The sequence below is a fragment of the Cydia pomonella genome, chromosome 19 (assembly GCF_033807575.1).
Source record: "Cydia pomonella isolate Wapato2018A chromosome 19, ilCydPomo1, whole genome shotgun sequence".
Taxonomy (NCBI): domain Eukaryota; kingdom Metazoa; phylum Arthropoda; class Insecta; order Lepidoptera; family Tortricidae; genus Cydia; species Cydia pomonella.
The window spans coordinates 1449430-1467269 of NC_084721.1; the positions used below are offsets into that span (position 1 = coordinate 1449430).

A 17840-nucleotide genomic window follows, 5' to 3' on the forward strand; every position below is an offset into this window, starting at 1 on the left:
ATAAAGAATGTTTACTTATTTACAACCCTAAACATCAATAAATTTCAACATCTTCATGACCTAGATTCGACTCGCACTATCCATTGTTTGTGTGAACATCTATCCGAAGTTTCCTACTGGAATTGGATTCAGATGCAATGGACGCTGGTTCTGCACTTTGGTAAAAACAAGCAACGTAAAGGTGCAAGTTGGAAACCGGCGACGTGTCGCGACTGCAGACGACACGTCGCGTCGACTTGACTGGTTTCTATGCATTTCTATGAAATACCATTCGTAGTTAGCGACGTGTCGTCGAGCGGCGTGTTGCCCGACCGTAGATCAGGGTACGTAGACAATAGTTAACGCTCCGTAGTGAACGAAACGCTACTGTCTCTGTCGCACTAATATGGAAGAGTGATAGAGATAATTACGCTACGCTACGGAGAGCGAATGATTCGCATCTTGTCTACGCATTCAGTATTGTCTCTCTCACTCTCACTCGGAACCAGCTGTATATGGCGCTACCGTTTTGCAGTCTGGTCCAAAAACATAGCAACACGATGAGCGTCGCCGGGTTCCAATTAAATTAATCAGAAATTCAACTAAATAATAATAAAAAAACAGAAATTAATCCGATCTAAACAACAAAACCATTTGTCAATAATTGAATTTATCAAGCCAATTTCGACAATTATATTGACTAGACAGAAGGGCATAGACAGAAAGCATCACGTTATAGTCTGTCAATCCATTTCCGTCAGTAGAAATATGCGGCAAAAAAAAAGATATTTGGTTTTCATTACGCAATCAGCGTGAGGGATCCACAAGATCGTATCAAAATAAGATCAAAACGGTAACAAATTGTTAAGTTTGAATCGGGCTCCGTCTGAAATTGATAATTAATTGTAGGTTTTAGTTGATGAGGGCTAACGGGGGCTAGTGTAATCGGAGGTCTTTCATTATGTTAAAAGACATTAAAAAAAATAATCATTGAAGAACGTTGAGAGCTATTTCTAGACCACCATCTATGACTCATTGATGAAATATTCCTATCTAACAAACACTATTTAGCTATGAATATATGAATAAAAAACTAAATGTATGTATGTATTCTACCAGGAGCCCATGTCAGGTGAATCATTTATATCAGGAACCGGGAGTGCAGAATTGCGAGAGTGTAACAGTGGTGAATTTGTGTGAAGTACCAGGCTCCCAGCAGCGTCATGCAAGCAGTGGTACTAGGATAGCAGAACAATGGGGGTTTGTTTTTTTGAAATTGAAGATGGCTTTCTGCATATTGAGGACTAGATCTGGATGCGCCGTGAAAAATCTGAGTTTAAGTTATTTCATTTATGTTTAATTAGCTTTTGCCTGCGACTGCGTGCCTTGATGATGATTGCTAAACACTACAATGACAGTATACAAACAAATACGAGCGAAATGATAACAAAATAACATCAGTTAGATACCAAAATGTACATTTGAAATGGCCTCAAGGTAACATCAAATTTCTTGACCGTAAGGGCTCATTTACACGGTGCGAGAACTCGCATGCGAGTTTCATTACATTGCGGTATTTGATCGGTCGCCGAATTGGTTGTAACCTCAATAGTCCGCAATGTAATTAAAATCGCATGCGAGTTTCATTACATTGCGGTATTTGATCGGTCGCCGAATTGGTTGTAACCTCAATAGTCCGCAATGTAACTAAAATCGCATGCGAGTTTCATTACATTGCGGTATTTGATCGGTCGCCGAATTAGTTGTAACCTCAATAGTCCGCAATGTAACTAAAATCGCATGCGAGTTTCATTACATTGCGGTATTTGATCGGTCGCCGAATTGGTTGTAACCTCAATAGTCCGCAATGTAACTAAAATCGCATGCGAGTTCGCGTGCCGTCTAAATCGGCCCTAAGTTAGTTCAACCTCGTGACGATAATTAATATGTAATATTTACGAAATTTGATATCTTTGTCAGGTCTTTATAAGTGGGTGTTTCCAGTGTGTCATTTGTTTTGTAAAATCATAGGTAATAAGAGAAATCTACGTACCTATGGTTTAAGAGGGAATTATACCACCTGATCGTCTATACAAAAAGAGAAAAAGTTTATACACTTCTAAATATTTTCCATTCTTCATGATTTTTTAGTACAGTCGGCGTCAAATACTTAGTAACAACCAAAGTAGCCAAATAGTTCGGTACACCATATATTTAGTATGGTGTACCGAACTATTTGGCCACGTTGACTGCTACGGAGTATTTGACGCTGACTGTATGTTATTGAGACAATGAAAAACTAAGTTTATAGGTTTTTCTTTTTTTCAAAATTTGCAAAAAAATATTTTTTTTTAAAGCCAAACCTATAAATCTAGGATATATTATGCTGAAGCAATCGACATCAAAATCAAAGTGATTTGTTAAGATTTAATTAGTGGAAACCGTTTTCTCCCGAAATGGAACTCATAGAAAAATTACCGTTATTTCGTTAGATCCGATAAGCTATTCCCTCTTAAGGTATTTTGCATATTCCGTCACTTAAGTTAGTTTTTTAGTCGCCTAGTAACTATGGGTACTTAAGAAACGACCAAGCCTGGAACCGAACCTGGACCCGGGTACGTCCTTAAACTACGTCCAAAAGAGAGGTATGGGCATTGTGAATGTCATCTCGCTTTGTGTGGTAGGGCACAGCCAGTGGATGTCATTCCAGATCTGGAGCAGAGCCCAACTGGAGAAGTACCTCCACCTTACAGAAAACAGCACCCAAATAACACTAGACCCTACTCATAGTGTTGTGTTCCTGCCGGTGAGTAAGGTTGCCAGAGCTCAACGAGGGGGGGGCGGGTTTAGGGTCGGCAACGCGCATGTAACTCCTCTGGAGTTGCAGGCGTACATATGCTACGGAGACAGCAGTCTAGCAACCATCAGGCGGGCCGTATGCTTGTTTGCCACCGACGTAGTATAAAAAAAATGCCACATATTTTGACTAAGGTGTGTAGTTTGTGAAGTTAGGGTCTTGTAGAATTAGAAGCTTGGGTTTACATGAGATCCGTACCCCTAGTGTAACTTTGATCGACTTCATAACGTGACGAACGCGTTTGCGTTAAGTGTCATTTTGTATAGGATTTTGAGTTTCCAAAACGTCCCGCTTGGCGCGCTCTTTCGAAATTCAATACAAAATGAGACTAAACGCAAACGCGTACGTCACGTTTGGAAATCGAATTTATTTACACTAGGGGTACTGATAACGTTATGACAGTGCGAGCCTTATGGTTTCGTCTCGGCAACATTTTACATGAAAATGTTTTGGTGGGATACTCGATTAAAGTAAGGTGGGGTAAGACGAACATAGTTTATTTTTGTCGGGGCAAGACTAACAGTTCATACTTTCCCTACAAGTGTTTCAGCCCGATTCGAAGAATTATTAAGACACGTTTAAGATCTTTAAAAGATCGATAACTAAACGACATGTCAAAATTGACGTTTATTTCGATTCCGCTGTGATCTCAGTAAGATCTATCTACGATACTTCTAACGTCAAAGTGACATTGGTTGCCCGAATCGAGCTGCTTCTGTCAATTATACGACATACAAACGATATCTAAAAAGAAGCGCTGGTGGCCTAGCGGTAAGAGCGTGCGACTTGCAATCCGGAGGTCGCGGGTTCAAACCCCGGCTTGTACCAATGAGTTTTTCGGAACTTACGTACGAAATATCATTTGATATTTACCAGTCGCTTTTCGGTGAAGGAAAACATCGTGAGGAAACCGGACTAATCCCAACAAGGCCTAGTTTACCCTCTGGGTTGGAAGGTCAGATGGCAGTCGCTTTCGTAAAAACTAGTGCCTACGCCAAATCTTGGGATTAGTTGTCAAGCGGACCCCAGGCTCCCATGAGCCGTGGCAAAATGCCGGGACAAAGCGAGGAAGAAGAAGAAGACAAACGATATCTAAATGAGAACTTATCTAAACCAGAACTTATCGTTATTGTATCTCATTCTTCGAATGGGGCCGATTGTGTTTCCCTACAAGCTGGGGTGGTTAAAGTACCTTAGTGTTACCTCGTTTTACGCAAAATAGGCACAATGGTTGTCGATATGCGGAAAATGCCCAGAAGAACTGACTAAGTGTTAGTCTTGCCCCGGTGATAGTCTTGCCCCACCTTACCTTACCTAATGTTCATTTGGTAGAAAATCCGATCGAAAAACTTCGGTAGCCTTCGTTCGACTTACTTCACATTGAAACGAAATTATTTTTACAGTACATATGCACTTTCCGTGCACATGTCGAAACTTTAAAGACCCTTATGTACTGTAAATTGTTGTACGATACACGTGTGAATAGGTAATTCGCAACTCGTGTCGATTTAAATTCGTCGATTTTCCCACTTTGTGGAGTAATGATCCAACTACACTGAATTAGTTCATCATATGCGGTCGATGACCATAATTTATCTCTTCATTGGATTCTGTTACTTATGTACTGTATCTCGTGACTCGACTTGACCATTGTAATCGGGTCATTAAAAGCACCAATAGACAGGCGTACCGGACTCGACCTTGGTACGGTCCGAGGCCTGTTCGATCCAGTGGACGGTCGCTTTACGTCCGTTAAGAACGCTACGAGTGAAACCAAGATATGCTGACCGGACCAAAGTAGCGGTCCGGTACGTCCGTCTGTTAGCAGTATAAAAATGAAACAAAGTCGCTTTTTTTAAGGTTTTAATATTTTTTACACAATTCGTAGCATTCATAATGCCGACACTGTCCGTCAGTCCGCCCGTCAGCTGCCATACATAATATAAACCAGTTCTATCATGTATATTTATATTCATATAACGTGTGCCTCACCGAAATTATACAATACAAATATATAATTAACTTTTTCTCGAACCGTTTTATAATAATTGAATCGACGACAGACAATGCTCTCTTTATTTCTATATTTACAATAACTTGATGACTTTCAAATTAATATGTATAATGTACATATACATATATAATAAAGAGAAAAATCAAAATAAAATTCTCCAATTAATACATTAATATCTAACAACTATTATTTAAGATTTTTCTCTTAATAAAAATATATTACACACAACAATAATAATAATAGGGCAATATCAACAAAGGCAGATTGCAAAAGATACCGAATATTAATACTGAAGTTGACTGAACAAGTGAACAGAAAATATAATACAAAAAGACATGACGTGTAATTTATTTGATGATATATTTACAAAAGTTAACAAACCCTTTTACTAAAATGAGACGAGACAGTGTGGGTTGACTGAGGCGAGCTACTGTCTTCCAGTACTGGCCATTCGACCATATCTATCCCTTTCTATACAGTGCAATGTAAAAGAAACAAACTTTATGTGATGAAAGATATTACGGTTAGTTGAGCATATCTCTAATTTAGTAGAATACTAAAACTACCGAGTCTCTCTCTATATTTCAAAAATTGCAGGCTACGTCAAAGTAACCGTTAGAATTACAGCTATCCATATGACCTCAGCAAAACCACATTGTCTTATCTAAAAGTGTCATACCAACTGTAAGAAAAATAACTTATATCCCATTTTAGCATGCGTTTACAAGACTAGTTGTTCAAACTGAAGCTTGTGAAAGAAAGCTTATATTTTTTGTCATATTCTGCGAGTATAAGTATTTATTTTAAGATAATTTTACGGTTCACTCACGTGTTTTTAGTCACTTGTGGGTCATGTTTCAGATATTCAATTCAAGCACTAACAGTGCATGAGCGAGTAGCGTTCACAATGAGCCGCGAACTGCCGTGACGAAAATACCGGAGTGTAACCGTATAATTATTTTAATGTTTGTATTTTATTTTTATATACTACGTCGGTGGCAAACAAGCATACGGCCTGCCTGATGGTAAGCAGTATCCGTAGCCTATGTACGCCTGCAACTCCAGAGGAGTTACATGCGCGTTACCGACCCTAAACCCGCCCCCCCCCCCTCGTTGAGCTCTGGCAACCTTACTCACCGGCAGGAACACAACACTATGAGTAGGGTCTAGTGTTATTTGGCTGCGGTTTTCTGTAAGGTGGAGGTACTTCCCCAGTTGGGCTCTGCTCTAGGGAATGACATCCACTGGCTGTGCCCTACCACACAAAGCGAGATGAAATTCACAATGCCCATACCTCTCTTCTTGTCAAAACTATTACTATTATGGATAAAATTATTCCAATGCAGTGAAGTCAAATGTTTATTGCTTTGATTGTATCAGTTTTTGCTTCAAGACTGTTCCATTATTAATTTTTTTGTTTTGATTTTTATGTCACTTACTAGCTGAAAATTGGGTTTTGAAGAATTTTTCTATCGTTGGTAGGACACTTCCCCACAAGTCTGGTAATTACCCTAGGTATAAAGCTTGCTCCGGATAACTAATCCTACAGTTACCACGGCCAGGACCAATTTGACGTTTATCCCGTTCGTATACATGCATAAGGCTGTAATGCGAGCATTACTAAGTGTTCTCATCGTTACGTGATTGTTCCGTTTGATATAATACGATTTTAGTCAATATCAGGAGAAATACCTAAATTACAGTTAAAGAATGACCCCCTGTAGCTTACACTGGTTTAGTACTATACTTGTAGTTGAATCGGTTCGCATAAATAATGTTTGAAGTATGAGGTATGGTACTAAACTCGTGTAAACTAAGCTTAGGAAGATTACACTCCGTCCAAGTTCGGCAACTCTGTCAATAGGGAGGTCCATTTGCAGTTTTTATTTCGTATTACACATAGAATAGATTTCAAGTAGCAAGTAACAAGTTATTTATTACTTTATTATATCCATTTGTTATTTGCTAGATGATGACATGTTTTTGAATTGATTAATGTGTGGATTTTTCCGACGTGACTAAAATCTTTGAAATCACAAGGAGGTCCAAAATTAATAGTTTATTTTAAAATACGGAACGTAATAGTAACCTATGAGAAGCTCTCGTATCAGTCGAGGTCACACAGAAGGATACAGTCCACCATTTTGATGTATGTCTTTATGGAACCAACAACCATACATTTTACTTTATTATGAGTACATCGATTATTTTGTTTCGACAAAGTTTTAAGGTGATTTATCAAGCTGGAATACTGTATCCTCAATTTCATAAATACCATTTTATGGGGTCATAGGAACGCGCAATTTAATATTTCAAGGTATTTCTCGATGTTTTAAGAGCTTTTGCGTTTTTTACTTAATGACCCCTTGGTCTGGTGAAGGCATAATATGTCAGGTATCCGCTACAAGACAAAATAGACGTAAAATCTCTTTGTTCAACATCGTAAAATATATTTTTGTCATCGTATACATCGGTTACAAATTGTGCTACATTAATGAACACCAAGGCAAGGTGAAACAATCATACCCGAACCACAATATCATCACAATAGTATATAGATAGGTATATATATCAAAGATATGTATTCAACCTGTAACGCAAAATCACGAAAAGTTTCGTTCGCAATTAAAATTTACTTGGAGAAATTGACGTTACTAGAAGTACGACTGAGCGTGATGAATAAATAATCGGATGGTAACAGACGCAACGCCGGCACGACAATACAAGTTACACAGTAACCTGCGGGAGGATAACCTGTGTAGCGACTGGTATATACGAGCAGCGGGCTCGCAAGTTATCGGTCGAGTGACTTGAAACGTCTAAGCGCGCCATTTAGTTTCAAACTCATATATCGCAGTCTATACACAGGTGGGTGTTAAGAATTTAAAATCATAAATAATCTATTTATTACATACATAACGCCTTTACAAAAGTACCATTTCTATTATCATTCGTCCTCCTCGACCCAGTACTTCCAGTGATAGTTACATTACAACTTACAACTAATCAATTATTTATATTTACGTAATAACAATACACAATTAGCTATAAATATTTATACGATAACTATCAAACCATTTTATTGTTACATTCATCGATCCTCTATGCTCCGAATGATAAAACCGTTGTATTTATTTATATTAGGTGATTGCACCATTTATAGCGTCCACGTTGTCACTTCGCGTTATTTTACATTTATTTAAACATTAAAGTTGACTTTAAATCTTAATTTAGGAGATCGTATACTGTTTCAAATATTACAAAAATGTTTTCGCTTTATGTACACGTAGCATCCGTTCTCCTTTAGTGTGTCGCACGCGTCACGTGACCGTCACGTGGGCGTCACGTCCCGCGTCTCGTATCACATGAGGCCGCGCTCGGACTCGGGTGTGGAGGCCTCGGCGGCCTCGCGGTCGGCCTCGAGCGAAGGCCGAACTGCGCGAGTTTTATTCATGTCTGGAATAAATTACAAGGTAATTATTATATCATTTTTACACTAGAAGATTTTACAAATATGAATTTAATAATTTGCAAATCTTTCTGATAATTAGCATAAGATGGTTTTTATGTAGTACCTGACGATTCCTTATTGCTAGTTTAACCTTGAATTACTACTGTTTTAATTTGACATAACGTAAGTCGTTTTTACTTAAGCTGTAAACATAAAAGTATAAATAAATAAAGATGTATTCCACATTATTTAATTTTTATGAATCTGAAAATCATTAGGTAATAGTTCTTGATGAAGACTTGTTTAGAAACTGCCATTACACGTCACAGTAAATTGGTTTTATAAGTAGGTGTGGCAAGTTCAATAAACCACTAATTAGTGTTACTTAACTCTTTACTATCCTAGTGTAAACGAACCATACAATTGCAAATGACCTGAATTATTGTTACGTTTTCATATATTACGTTTATCTATGTAAGTATGTTACTTTATTGCACATTAACAATTTAACATAAAACAGACAAAAAAAATGTTAAATATGGTAAAGGTCATGGAGAATCTAACATAGTGAGGGCGGTTAAGGCCAAATATAAATATCCTTGAGAACATCGAAGATATGATTTGCTGGACTTAACAGAGTGAGGGCACGGACTCCGAAATTAATAAACATTATTTTTGTTATGATGAAACGCAGGGTCCGAAGGAGACCTGTAAGTACATCATCTGCCCTTTCATTATGTAGCCCAAAATCTTTAGTTAGTAAACTGTCCCAGTACCTTAGGAACATCAGGTGCGCTAGTCGTCTATGCCAGGATTACATAAATAAACTTACATGTACAAAGTTCCTTGTATTAGAGGTGGTGACCATAATACTCGGCCGGGTACTGCGCGTAGCCGTGATGGAAGGCCGGATCCGTGGGAGGCCTGTGCATCATCTGCTGGCCGTCCATCATGTAGCCCATGGTGGCCTCGGGGCTGTAGGCGCCGCTGGGGCCGGCGTGAGGGAACACTGCGGGGTAGAACACTGGACGGTTAATTAGGCTGGCTGTGCGTAGTATTGATGGATGAGGCCCTGGTGGTCAAACTTTAAATACAAATTTTAACAAGGAGTGTACAGGTTTTAAGTGCATGGGACATCCCTGGAGGTGCAAGTGTATATACATTACGTTAACTGTTTTCATCAGTACCCCTAGTGTAAATAAATTCGATTTCCAAACGTGACGTACGCGTTTGCGTTTAGTCTTATTTTGTATTGGATTTCGAAAGAGCGCGCCAAGCGGGACGTTTTGGAACCTCAAAATCCTATACAAAATGAGACTTAACGCAAACGCGTTCGTCACGTTATGATGTCGATCAAAGTTACACTAGGGGTACAGATGTGTTGTACACCGAATGTTTGCCACCTATGTAGTATAAGAAATCGTAAATAAAACAGTGAGTAGGGACAAGTTTGAAAACATTAAAATAAATTTGTTTTTCATAAATTCTTAACGACTTATGAGGATGTTACGACTAAAATATCGGTACTCGTACTGTAATTGACAGCCTACGATTTTCGCAAGATAGGAAAAGGGTTTTTGACTCGATATTAAAAACGAGATGTATTTCTATACATACCATGCTAAAACCGTAATAAAAAGGAATCTCAAAATATTGCAACATTAGTTACCAAACATATTTGCATCTAGTTACAGTACAAATGAATTGTTACAGTCACTGCGAACGACATTTTTATTCGAACAGGAAGACGAGAACCATTCCATCGCAAACTTTCAATAGCCCAATTTAAACTCAAGCGACAAGGATGCAAAACAAAAAAACGTCCCGATTGTCATTCGGAATCGTAGGAATTCGCTCAATTTTACCACAAAACTGTTATGTCTTCCGATTGCGATATTTCGTGGGGATTATCAATCGTAAAGTAATGGTGTTCGTCCATTATAGACGGCGATTTCCGCAATCCTCGTGGGGTCTTTATGGTAGCACGCGCCATTGGCTCAAGAGTTTGGGACAAACACGATCGATGTCAAGCTACCCTCAGATCAAATATCACCGTTTTTTGGAGACCTTTTAGTCTGATAAGTTTTTCTCTTTCGTTTTCCTTATGAGCCTATTCTCTTTGAGGCCTTAATGACACGTTGTTTTTGTCGATGGGATGATTATTATGACTACGAAAAAGTTCTCCGTCATTTTGAGCTCGCTAAAATTCACTGTCAAGGGAAGTTTTTAGCGACGCAGCAGTATTGGAAGTGGTCGATACGGAGACATTGAACCGGTAAACCGTAGTTCCTGCGACGGGGACAACAGGAAGCAATAACGGAGCCCCCGAGGAGCCCCGCAGCCCCCGCGTACCGGGAAACTATGATTTAAGACGATAATCCCTGGCGAAGCTAGTGGACAGTGCAACACAACTAGTTTAACGTAACGATCTAATTGTCTAATGTACCCAGGCATCAGAATTCTGGCGGCGATGCACTTTAAAACAGGCGTAGACATAAAACAGAGGCGAATTCTAAATTTCCCCGTCGGCGGATGTGGACGCCGCCAAGTTTGCCGACGACGGAAAATGGAAAAACCGGAGGGTGGAAGGATAGATGGAAAATTGTTTTGGCAATGGACTAAAGAAAATGGCCACCGCATTTCCTGTGGTCAAGCCAAAAGGCGCTTTTCCAATCACTATATTATCCGGCGAGCGCGTTTATTATTCGCACTGCGTGCGCCGCCCGAGCGCGATGTCTCAATCAATCGCTTTTTGTTTACGCGCCGCCATATGTCAATAATGTATTGTTTGAGGCTCATCTTGAGCGAAAAAGGTAGGTGGTACCCGGTGGTTTATTAATAGGAGCCGGTAGGCGCGTGGCCGTGAGTGGTCCGACGGGTACCTACCGGGTGGCACGCGGACAGGCCCCGTGTTTCAGCGGAACGGCGTTGGCTAATGAATTTATTATAAGGGCATAAATTGCTCTCTGATGCGACGCCATTACCGAGCCGGCCTGTAAATTACAATTCGTTCGAGCGCGGCCATCGCGTATTTCCGACCGATCGTTTATTGAGCTTTTCGCAAGGATTAAATTGTGTTGCTCTCATCACTCCCCGTTCTGCTCGGCTTGGCTTATTGAAAACGTGCACTACGAATTAAAAGACGATGCGATTCACGAAATTACAGGCAGACAAAAAGGGAGAAAGATCTGTAATCCCGAATAGGCCCTCGAATACATCCACACATCTAGATAAAGGTACCGAGCGAGCATACATTGGCGATAGTCGCCGGAGGGGCGAGTGATGGATCGCCCGGGACGGGTCAACGAATTCGGACATTATTCTTTTTTACCCTTCTTGCGTTCCCGGCGTTCGCAAGAGTAAGCCCTTTTTCTGCGATGTCCTTTTTTTCCCGGGTAGAATTTTTGTGCCGAACATTCTATGGAGTGCGCGACCATTACAAAGTAAAAATAGAATTGGCCGTTTGTAATTCCATTCCGTATTGTGGGTAGCGACGGTTATAAAAGGTTCTCGTCATAAATTGAGCCCGTTCTTGTTTTATTTTCTTTTATTTTTAGCTGCGGTGTAGGTAGCAAGCTAGCAGGTAAGCTACACACACTTATTTTGTTTAATCTAGTCATTATTTGAAGTGCGCAGCTGAGCCAGGGCACCAGGAGGGCATAACTCGGCGGCGGTCAGCGCTAAAAGCCGGGCAAGACGGCCGGCCCCGCGGGACTTACTCAGGTGCATGCGACTGCATACTGTATGAACCTCTCTGTGGTCAGCAAACTCAATTTTCGACTTCAAAGTCGTTTTCGAACGTGCGGCTTCCAATTTCAAACGCGAACGTAATGGCTATTGATGGGGGATTGGAATTATTGCCTTTGGAAAGGGTCAAACGTGCCACCCCTTATTTCTGAGAAGCATTGTGGTACATTTTAAATTGAAACCTAGTTTAAAGCTAATAGATGTACAAGAAAAATGTTACCTGCTCTATTTGATTGGTCTATCATTGGCTGCACTATCCTACGTCTCGCATTGATGAACCTGAAACAAGGAAAATAGGGAGTTATTACTTACATTATAGGTACACGAGTATGGTTACATCACAAAAACGATCTATACCAAGGCTTTTTAATTGGTATCTAAGAAATCAGAGTACATATTTCCTAGGATACCTATAAATTTATTGCATTAAAAAAAAAAACTTAAAAATTGATACAATTAAAATACATAGAATAATCTCTTTTATATACGCTAGCAACTGATATGTTTCCAGTCGGTGCCAAATATTTACAATATCGGTCAATAATGCCACAATAATGCTATAAATATATAAAAAAACGTTTAAATACTGGTTTAAAAATAGTTGAGCAGCATAAGTGAATCATGAGTGTATATAGTAATCAATTATCAGTGCAATATGTTCCGTGTCTGCTGAATAAGTAATCCCGCTGCGCCCCCGACCGGGTGCATTTCCAAATTAACTGTCATTATGAATTTTGCACGAGTTCCCAGATATTCCTCCGATTGCTTTGTGATTCGATTAGTTTTTCACGTAATTATGGTAATTACGTTGAACTGACTGATGAAAACTCAAACAGGTATGTATTGAATTTACATTTAGTATTTTCTAGTAAAACTGCGCAAAGATAAGCCAGTTACAATCTATAGATTTAAGCAAAAAGTACTAAGAACCTTTATGAAACTGTTTTAGAAGACATTGACCGCTACCTGAGTATCTAAGTAAAAACTATGTGATCAATAAATTATTTATTAGAATTCCTAATGATAATTTACATATACTTCTAGAGTTATGACTCTGTTCTTCCGTTCCGCAGTTAAACCGGTTAGCACATCACTATTACAGAAATAAAAGAATAAATAAATAGCATGTTAGTATCTAACGGCCCGATTCGAAGAATGATTAAGACACGTTTAAGATCTTGGAAAGATCTTTAAAAGATCGATAATTAAACGACATGCCAAAATTTACGTTTATTTCGATTTCCATGTGATCCCAGTAAGATCTATCTACCATATTTCTAACGTCAAAATGACATTGGTTGCCCAAATCGAGCTGCATCTGACAATTATACGACATACAAACGATATCTAAATGAGAATAACTTATCTAAACCAGAACTTATCATTCTTCGAATCGGACCGTATAGACAACAAATAAATAGAATCTGTGTGTATGGCATCATGTTGTAGTACATTAAAGGCAAGAAAACTCCGAAACCCAAAGCGATACCTCGTAATAAACATTAGAAATTATCTCCAATTTAAACTTTGTAACGAAATGGACATCGGCAGAAGGGCCACTATCCCCTCGTAATTACTTAGAGCGGAACACGCCGATGCGACTAATGTTTTGTTAATATCAAGATTAGTTCATTAACTCTTCATCCGGGGCCTGGAACCACATTCCGTTCAATTGGCGTGTAGAATACTACAAATAACCAGTATAACATGACTGTGAGATCTCTGACTATTGTATGATCGGTGTAGAACATTTACACTGGAGTATCTGAGGCTTAGACCGGTCTGTCTAGTGTACAAAATACGAACCCTGCACCCTTTCGCCATGTGTAGCACGAATTCAAAATGGCGTAAGCATTACGTTTAGGTCGCGAATTATGGCGTTGTTCGATGGATGCAAGTTTTACGACGCTCGGGATCTGTTAAATCGTGCTTTGTTTTAATTTCGGCTTTTGTTTTGACTGGATTTTTCGATTAAACATACATTGATGGAATGAAGCTGGTTGAAATTTGCTTTGCATTAAAATTATTTAGCTTCCCACAGCGTCAGTAGTAGGTGCATTGTTCGAACATTTTTGTTGGATTGCATAGCTTCGTCCATTTGTAAGGCCAGTTCTATAGCTATAAGAATAGTTACAAAAGTAAAAAAAGTTGAAGGTATACTTAATGCGTGAAATGGCGCGTATTTGATGGATATCGCTCGCCATACAATATTAATGCGAGGTTTGAATACTCATTGTTCTGAAAACAGCGACTAGCAATTTAATTTTAATCCCTTTTATCTCATAGATACACCATCCATAAAGCACAACTACAAAATGAAATAACAGATCTACAAACGCAACACGGAATTTACATTTGTATATTATTATTTTATTTCAAACATAATGGCCGACCCCCGATAACCAGGGGCTCATAAATCATAACAGATCTGGATTTGTTAATTTTGCCGGGGGGGTTTTTAAAGCCAGGGTGTCAAATGGTCATAGTTGCATTGTCCGATGCACTCATGCACATGCGTCATGATACATCTGTTTTCTATGCAAATGCGACTAATTGTAATGAGATTTAAGCATTACAGTGTCAAATACGACACCCCTCGAATATGTCGCCATTACTCCACGCGTCGCGTAGACCATTATTATTATTGTGAGATTTCCTTGGCTTTTCCTAAATAGGAAAAGTTAAAAAGGCAATTTGGTTCCTGGGACACGTCCGCCGCCGCTCGCATCGCAACGCCTTCGCTCAGCGAAGAATAAAATTTAATTTCGACTAAGTTTTTGGATTTTAATTACCTGAAGGCAAATTAAATAACGAGCAGGGGCTGAGGAATTCCGTTAATTCTCAGTCGAGGGAGCGAGTAATTTAAAATTTATTGTTTCTTCAAGAATGTGTCACGTGGAGCGTTAGGTTTATTGCGCAAGGCTAACAAAGGTTGAAGGCTGTCGCTCCGAATGTAATTATTGCACGCCCCCTTTCAAACAAACAATAGTGTAGCGCATATACCGTTTTTCCGTAGACATTACTTACAGGTTTTCACCGTTCGGCCGTTTGGGTGAGTAAACAGAGGGCAGGTGGGCGAAAGTGAGGTATTACCTAAGCAATAAATTCCGTTTTTCCCTAATTAAGCTTTAATTCCTTGCGAGTCGCCGTGCCCCGCGCTCCTCTGGGAGCTATACCTCACCTGTGCTAGTCTCAGTAGATTGAGTTTTTCTTTTTAAACCTTGTTTATTTTTTATCTTTCAATTTGAATACGAACTGTCATTAAAACCAGACCGATTCTTGTTTTACTACAGATAACTATCATTGATCCCATAAATGTAAATTTTATACGTTCTGACTAATCTTAAACGAGGAACGGTATTCCTAAACGTGCAACGGTATTGCTTAATGTTCTTAACGCCTAATTCAAATCATTTAAATTACAAACACGACCGGACCTGAAAGTTTTTATCTCCGGGACTCCGGGCAAATCCCGAATTCGTAATCCCGGGTACCAGGGTGACATAGCTTATCGCCGGTGGCCGCCGCCAAATGAAGGCATTAGTTTTCATAAAGCCGCCCAGAGATAGCCCTCGGTCACTCGCCCTTACTTCGAGCTCGTCGCTGCGCGCCTGGTATCTAAAGATTGATAAATTGACGCTAATATTAAGGATCCTTGGAATCTTCTTAAGGAATACAGAGATTGGGGCTGGGTAATGGAAAATAGTGGAATTAATCATAATGTCTGTAAGCAACTTGAAAGTTTTCCTACTCCTCCTACATAAATATAAGGGGACGATCTTAAACAAATCGTGACACGAATAGTCCTTCATTTCATGTGCGTAAGTAAAACATTTTTATTACGACGTTTTTAAAGGAGGATATCAAACTTCTAGATAGCTCTATTTAACAGAATGCAACGTTACAAAGCGTTTTTGAATATCTTGCTAGTTTATATAGCTTATAGTATATTATTTTACGAATTTTACTCGTTTTTGAAAATATTTATATGCATTCAAATATGTATGCTAAGTAATATTGCTTTCTGTAGGTACATCAAATTGTACCATCAGTACCTACTCACTACGCGTTCCCCATAGTACTAACACTAACACATAACATAAGTTATTCGCCAGAAAATAAACAAAATACAAGTGGTCCTAATTACAAGCACGCTGGTCCCAAACTACGTCACCCCGCAGGGTCCCCATAACTCATTATTACCAAGTTGTTTTTCCTGGCGCGCCCGTGACGCCAAACTGCTTTAGTTTTCGCTGGTGCTACCTACCCTTGACGAGCGGTTGCCTCGGAAAATATAGTAAAACCACTGTAAACAGGGCTTGAGATATTGCTTTCTTACTGGAACTATTTTAAAAATATTGGTATCGCCACTCGCGCTTTTCAATCTTTTATTTAACTTGCAATGTATGTTTGCACGGGTCAAATCTTTCAAGTTAAATTTGAGCCACTTCCCAGTTTCTAATGAAGCTGAAAATGTATACATAGGTATGTAAATGTGTGTCACTGCAATATCATGGTACTATCGAGCTGATCTGATGATGGAGACAGGTGACCATAGGAACTTTGTAATAAAAAAACGGAACCTAAATTGTGTTTGGGTTTGTTATAACTGTCTCGATGAGTACTAATTGCCTGTTGAAAGACAAGTACAGTTAGCGAAAAGCTTGTATCAATAATGATTTTTTTAGAAAAAACAATACATCGGTATTTATAACATTATAATTCTAGCGTTATTTGACGATTAACTAAGTATATAATATCACAGACGTTGAAAGGGCTAAATGGTAAAAGTCATCTAGTCTAGACCCGTTTTCATCTCAAGGTCTGTCTGTGAATTTATTTATTTATCTTCAGGATACTTAATTAATCACTTGTCACTATACCCTATAAAACAAAGTTCCCTGACTGTCTGTCTGTATGTTTTTTTTATACTACGTCGGTGGCAAACAAGCATACTGCCCGCCTGATGGTAAGCAGTCTCCGTAGCCTATGTACGTCTGCAACTCCAGAGGAGTTACATGCGCGTTGCCGACCCTAAACCCATCCCCCCTTATTGAGCTCTGGCAACCTTACTCACCGGCAGGAACACAACACTATGAGTAGGATCTAGCGTTATTTGGCTGCTGATTTCTGTAAGGTGGAGGTACTTCCCCCATGGGCTCTGCTCTAGATCTGGAATGACATCTACTAGCTGTGCCCTACCACACAAAGCGAGATGACATTCACAATGCCCATACCTCTCTTTTGGACGTAGTTTAAGGACGTACCCGGGTCCAATGTTGTGTATGGGTGTATGTTCGCAATAAACTCAAAAACTATTCAACTGATTTTCATGCAGTTTTCACTTATTAATAGAGTGATTCTTGAGGAAGGTTTAAGAATTTGTTAAGGTTTCCCCGTGCGAAGCCGGGGCGAGTCGCTTATAGTTATTTATGTACTACAGGGAATCCTTCAATTAATTTTAAGATTTAAAGTTTCTGTATACCATACATATACATTATATTTTCGTCTCTCTAACCCAGCGAGAGAGATATTTTTTTTAATTTGCGGTACCTTTAGGTTATACGTCTGAGTGATAATATCACCCGTTCTATGTAAGCAAAGACAACACTTTACATGATATATTTTGTGGCTAAACGTTTTCAGTTTTGTGCCAAACTGAACTTGCATTTAGCTCTTTTTCCAAGTCCAAAATTGAAATCAGAAAACGTAATTCATATCCGAAACAACTTGTAAATGAATATCGTGGTGTAGAATACACAATAGGATCGACAGACAAAGCTGCAAAATCT

The 17840-nt window shown here is 39.2% G+C and overlaps 1 protein-coding gene across 2 annotated transcripts in view; it reads right to left on the reverse strand.

Moving 5' to 3' along the window:
- Positions 1-7275: 7275 nt before the first annotated feature.
- The window catches only part of LOC133528251 (homeobox protein homothorax), a 352169-nt gene continuing 341604 nt past the window's right edge, over positions 7276-17840 (reverse strand). The window contains exons 12-14 of one of the 2 annotated variants that reach the window (XM_061865552.1): positions 12269-12327; positions 9134-9310; positions 7276-8306 (exon numbers count right to left, since the gene is read on the reverse strand). In XM_061865552.1, the coding sequence (XP_061721536.1) occupies positions 9153-9310; positions 12269-12327 (217 nt within the window). In that variant the 3' untranslated portion in view covers positions 7276-8306; positions 9134-9152. Of the gene's footprint in view, positions 8307-9133; positions 9326-12268; positions 12328-17840 lie in introns of both variants that reach the window. The other variant, XM_061865551.1, reaches the window with a different exon arrangement.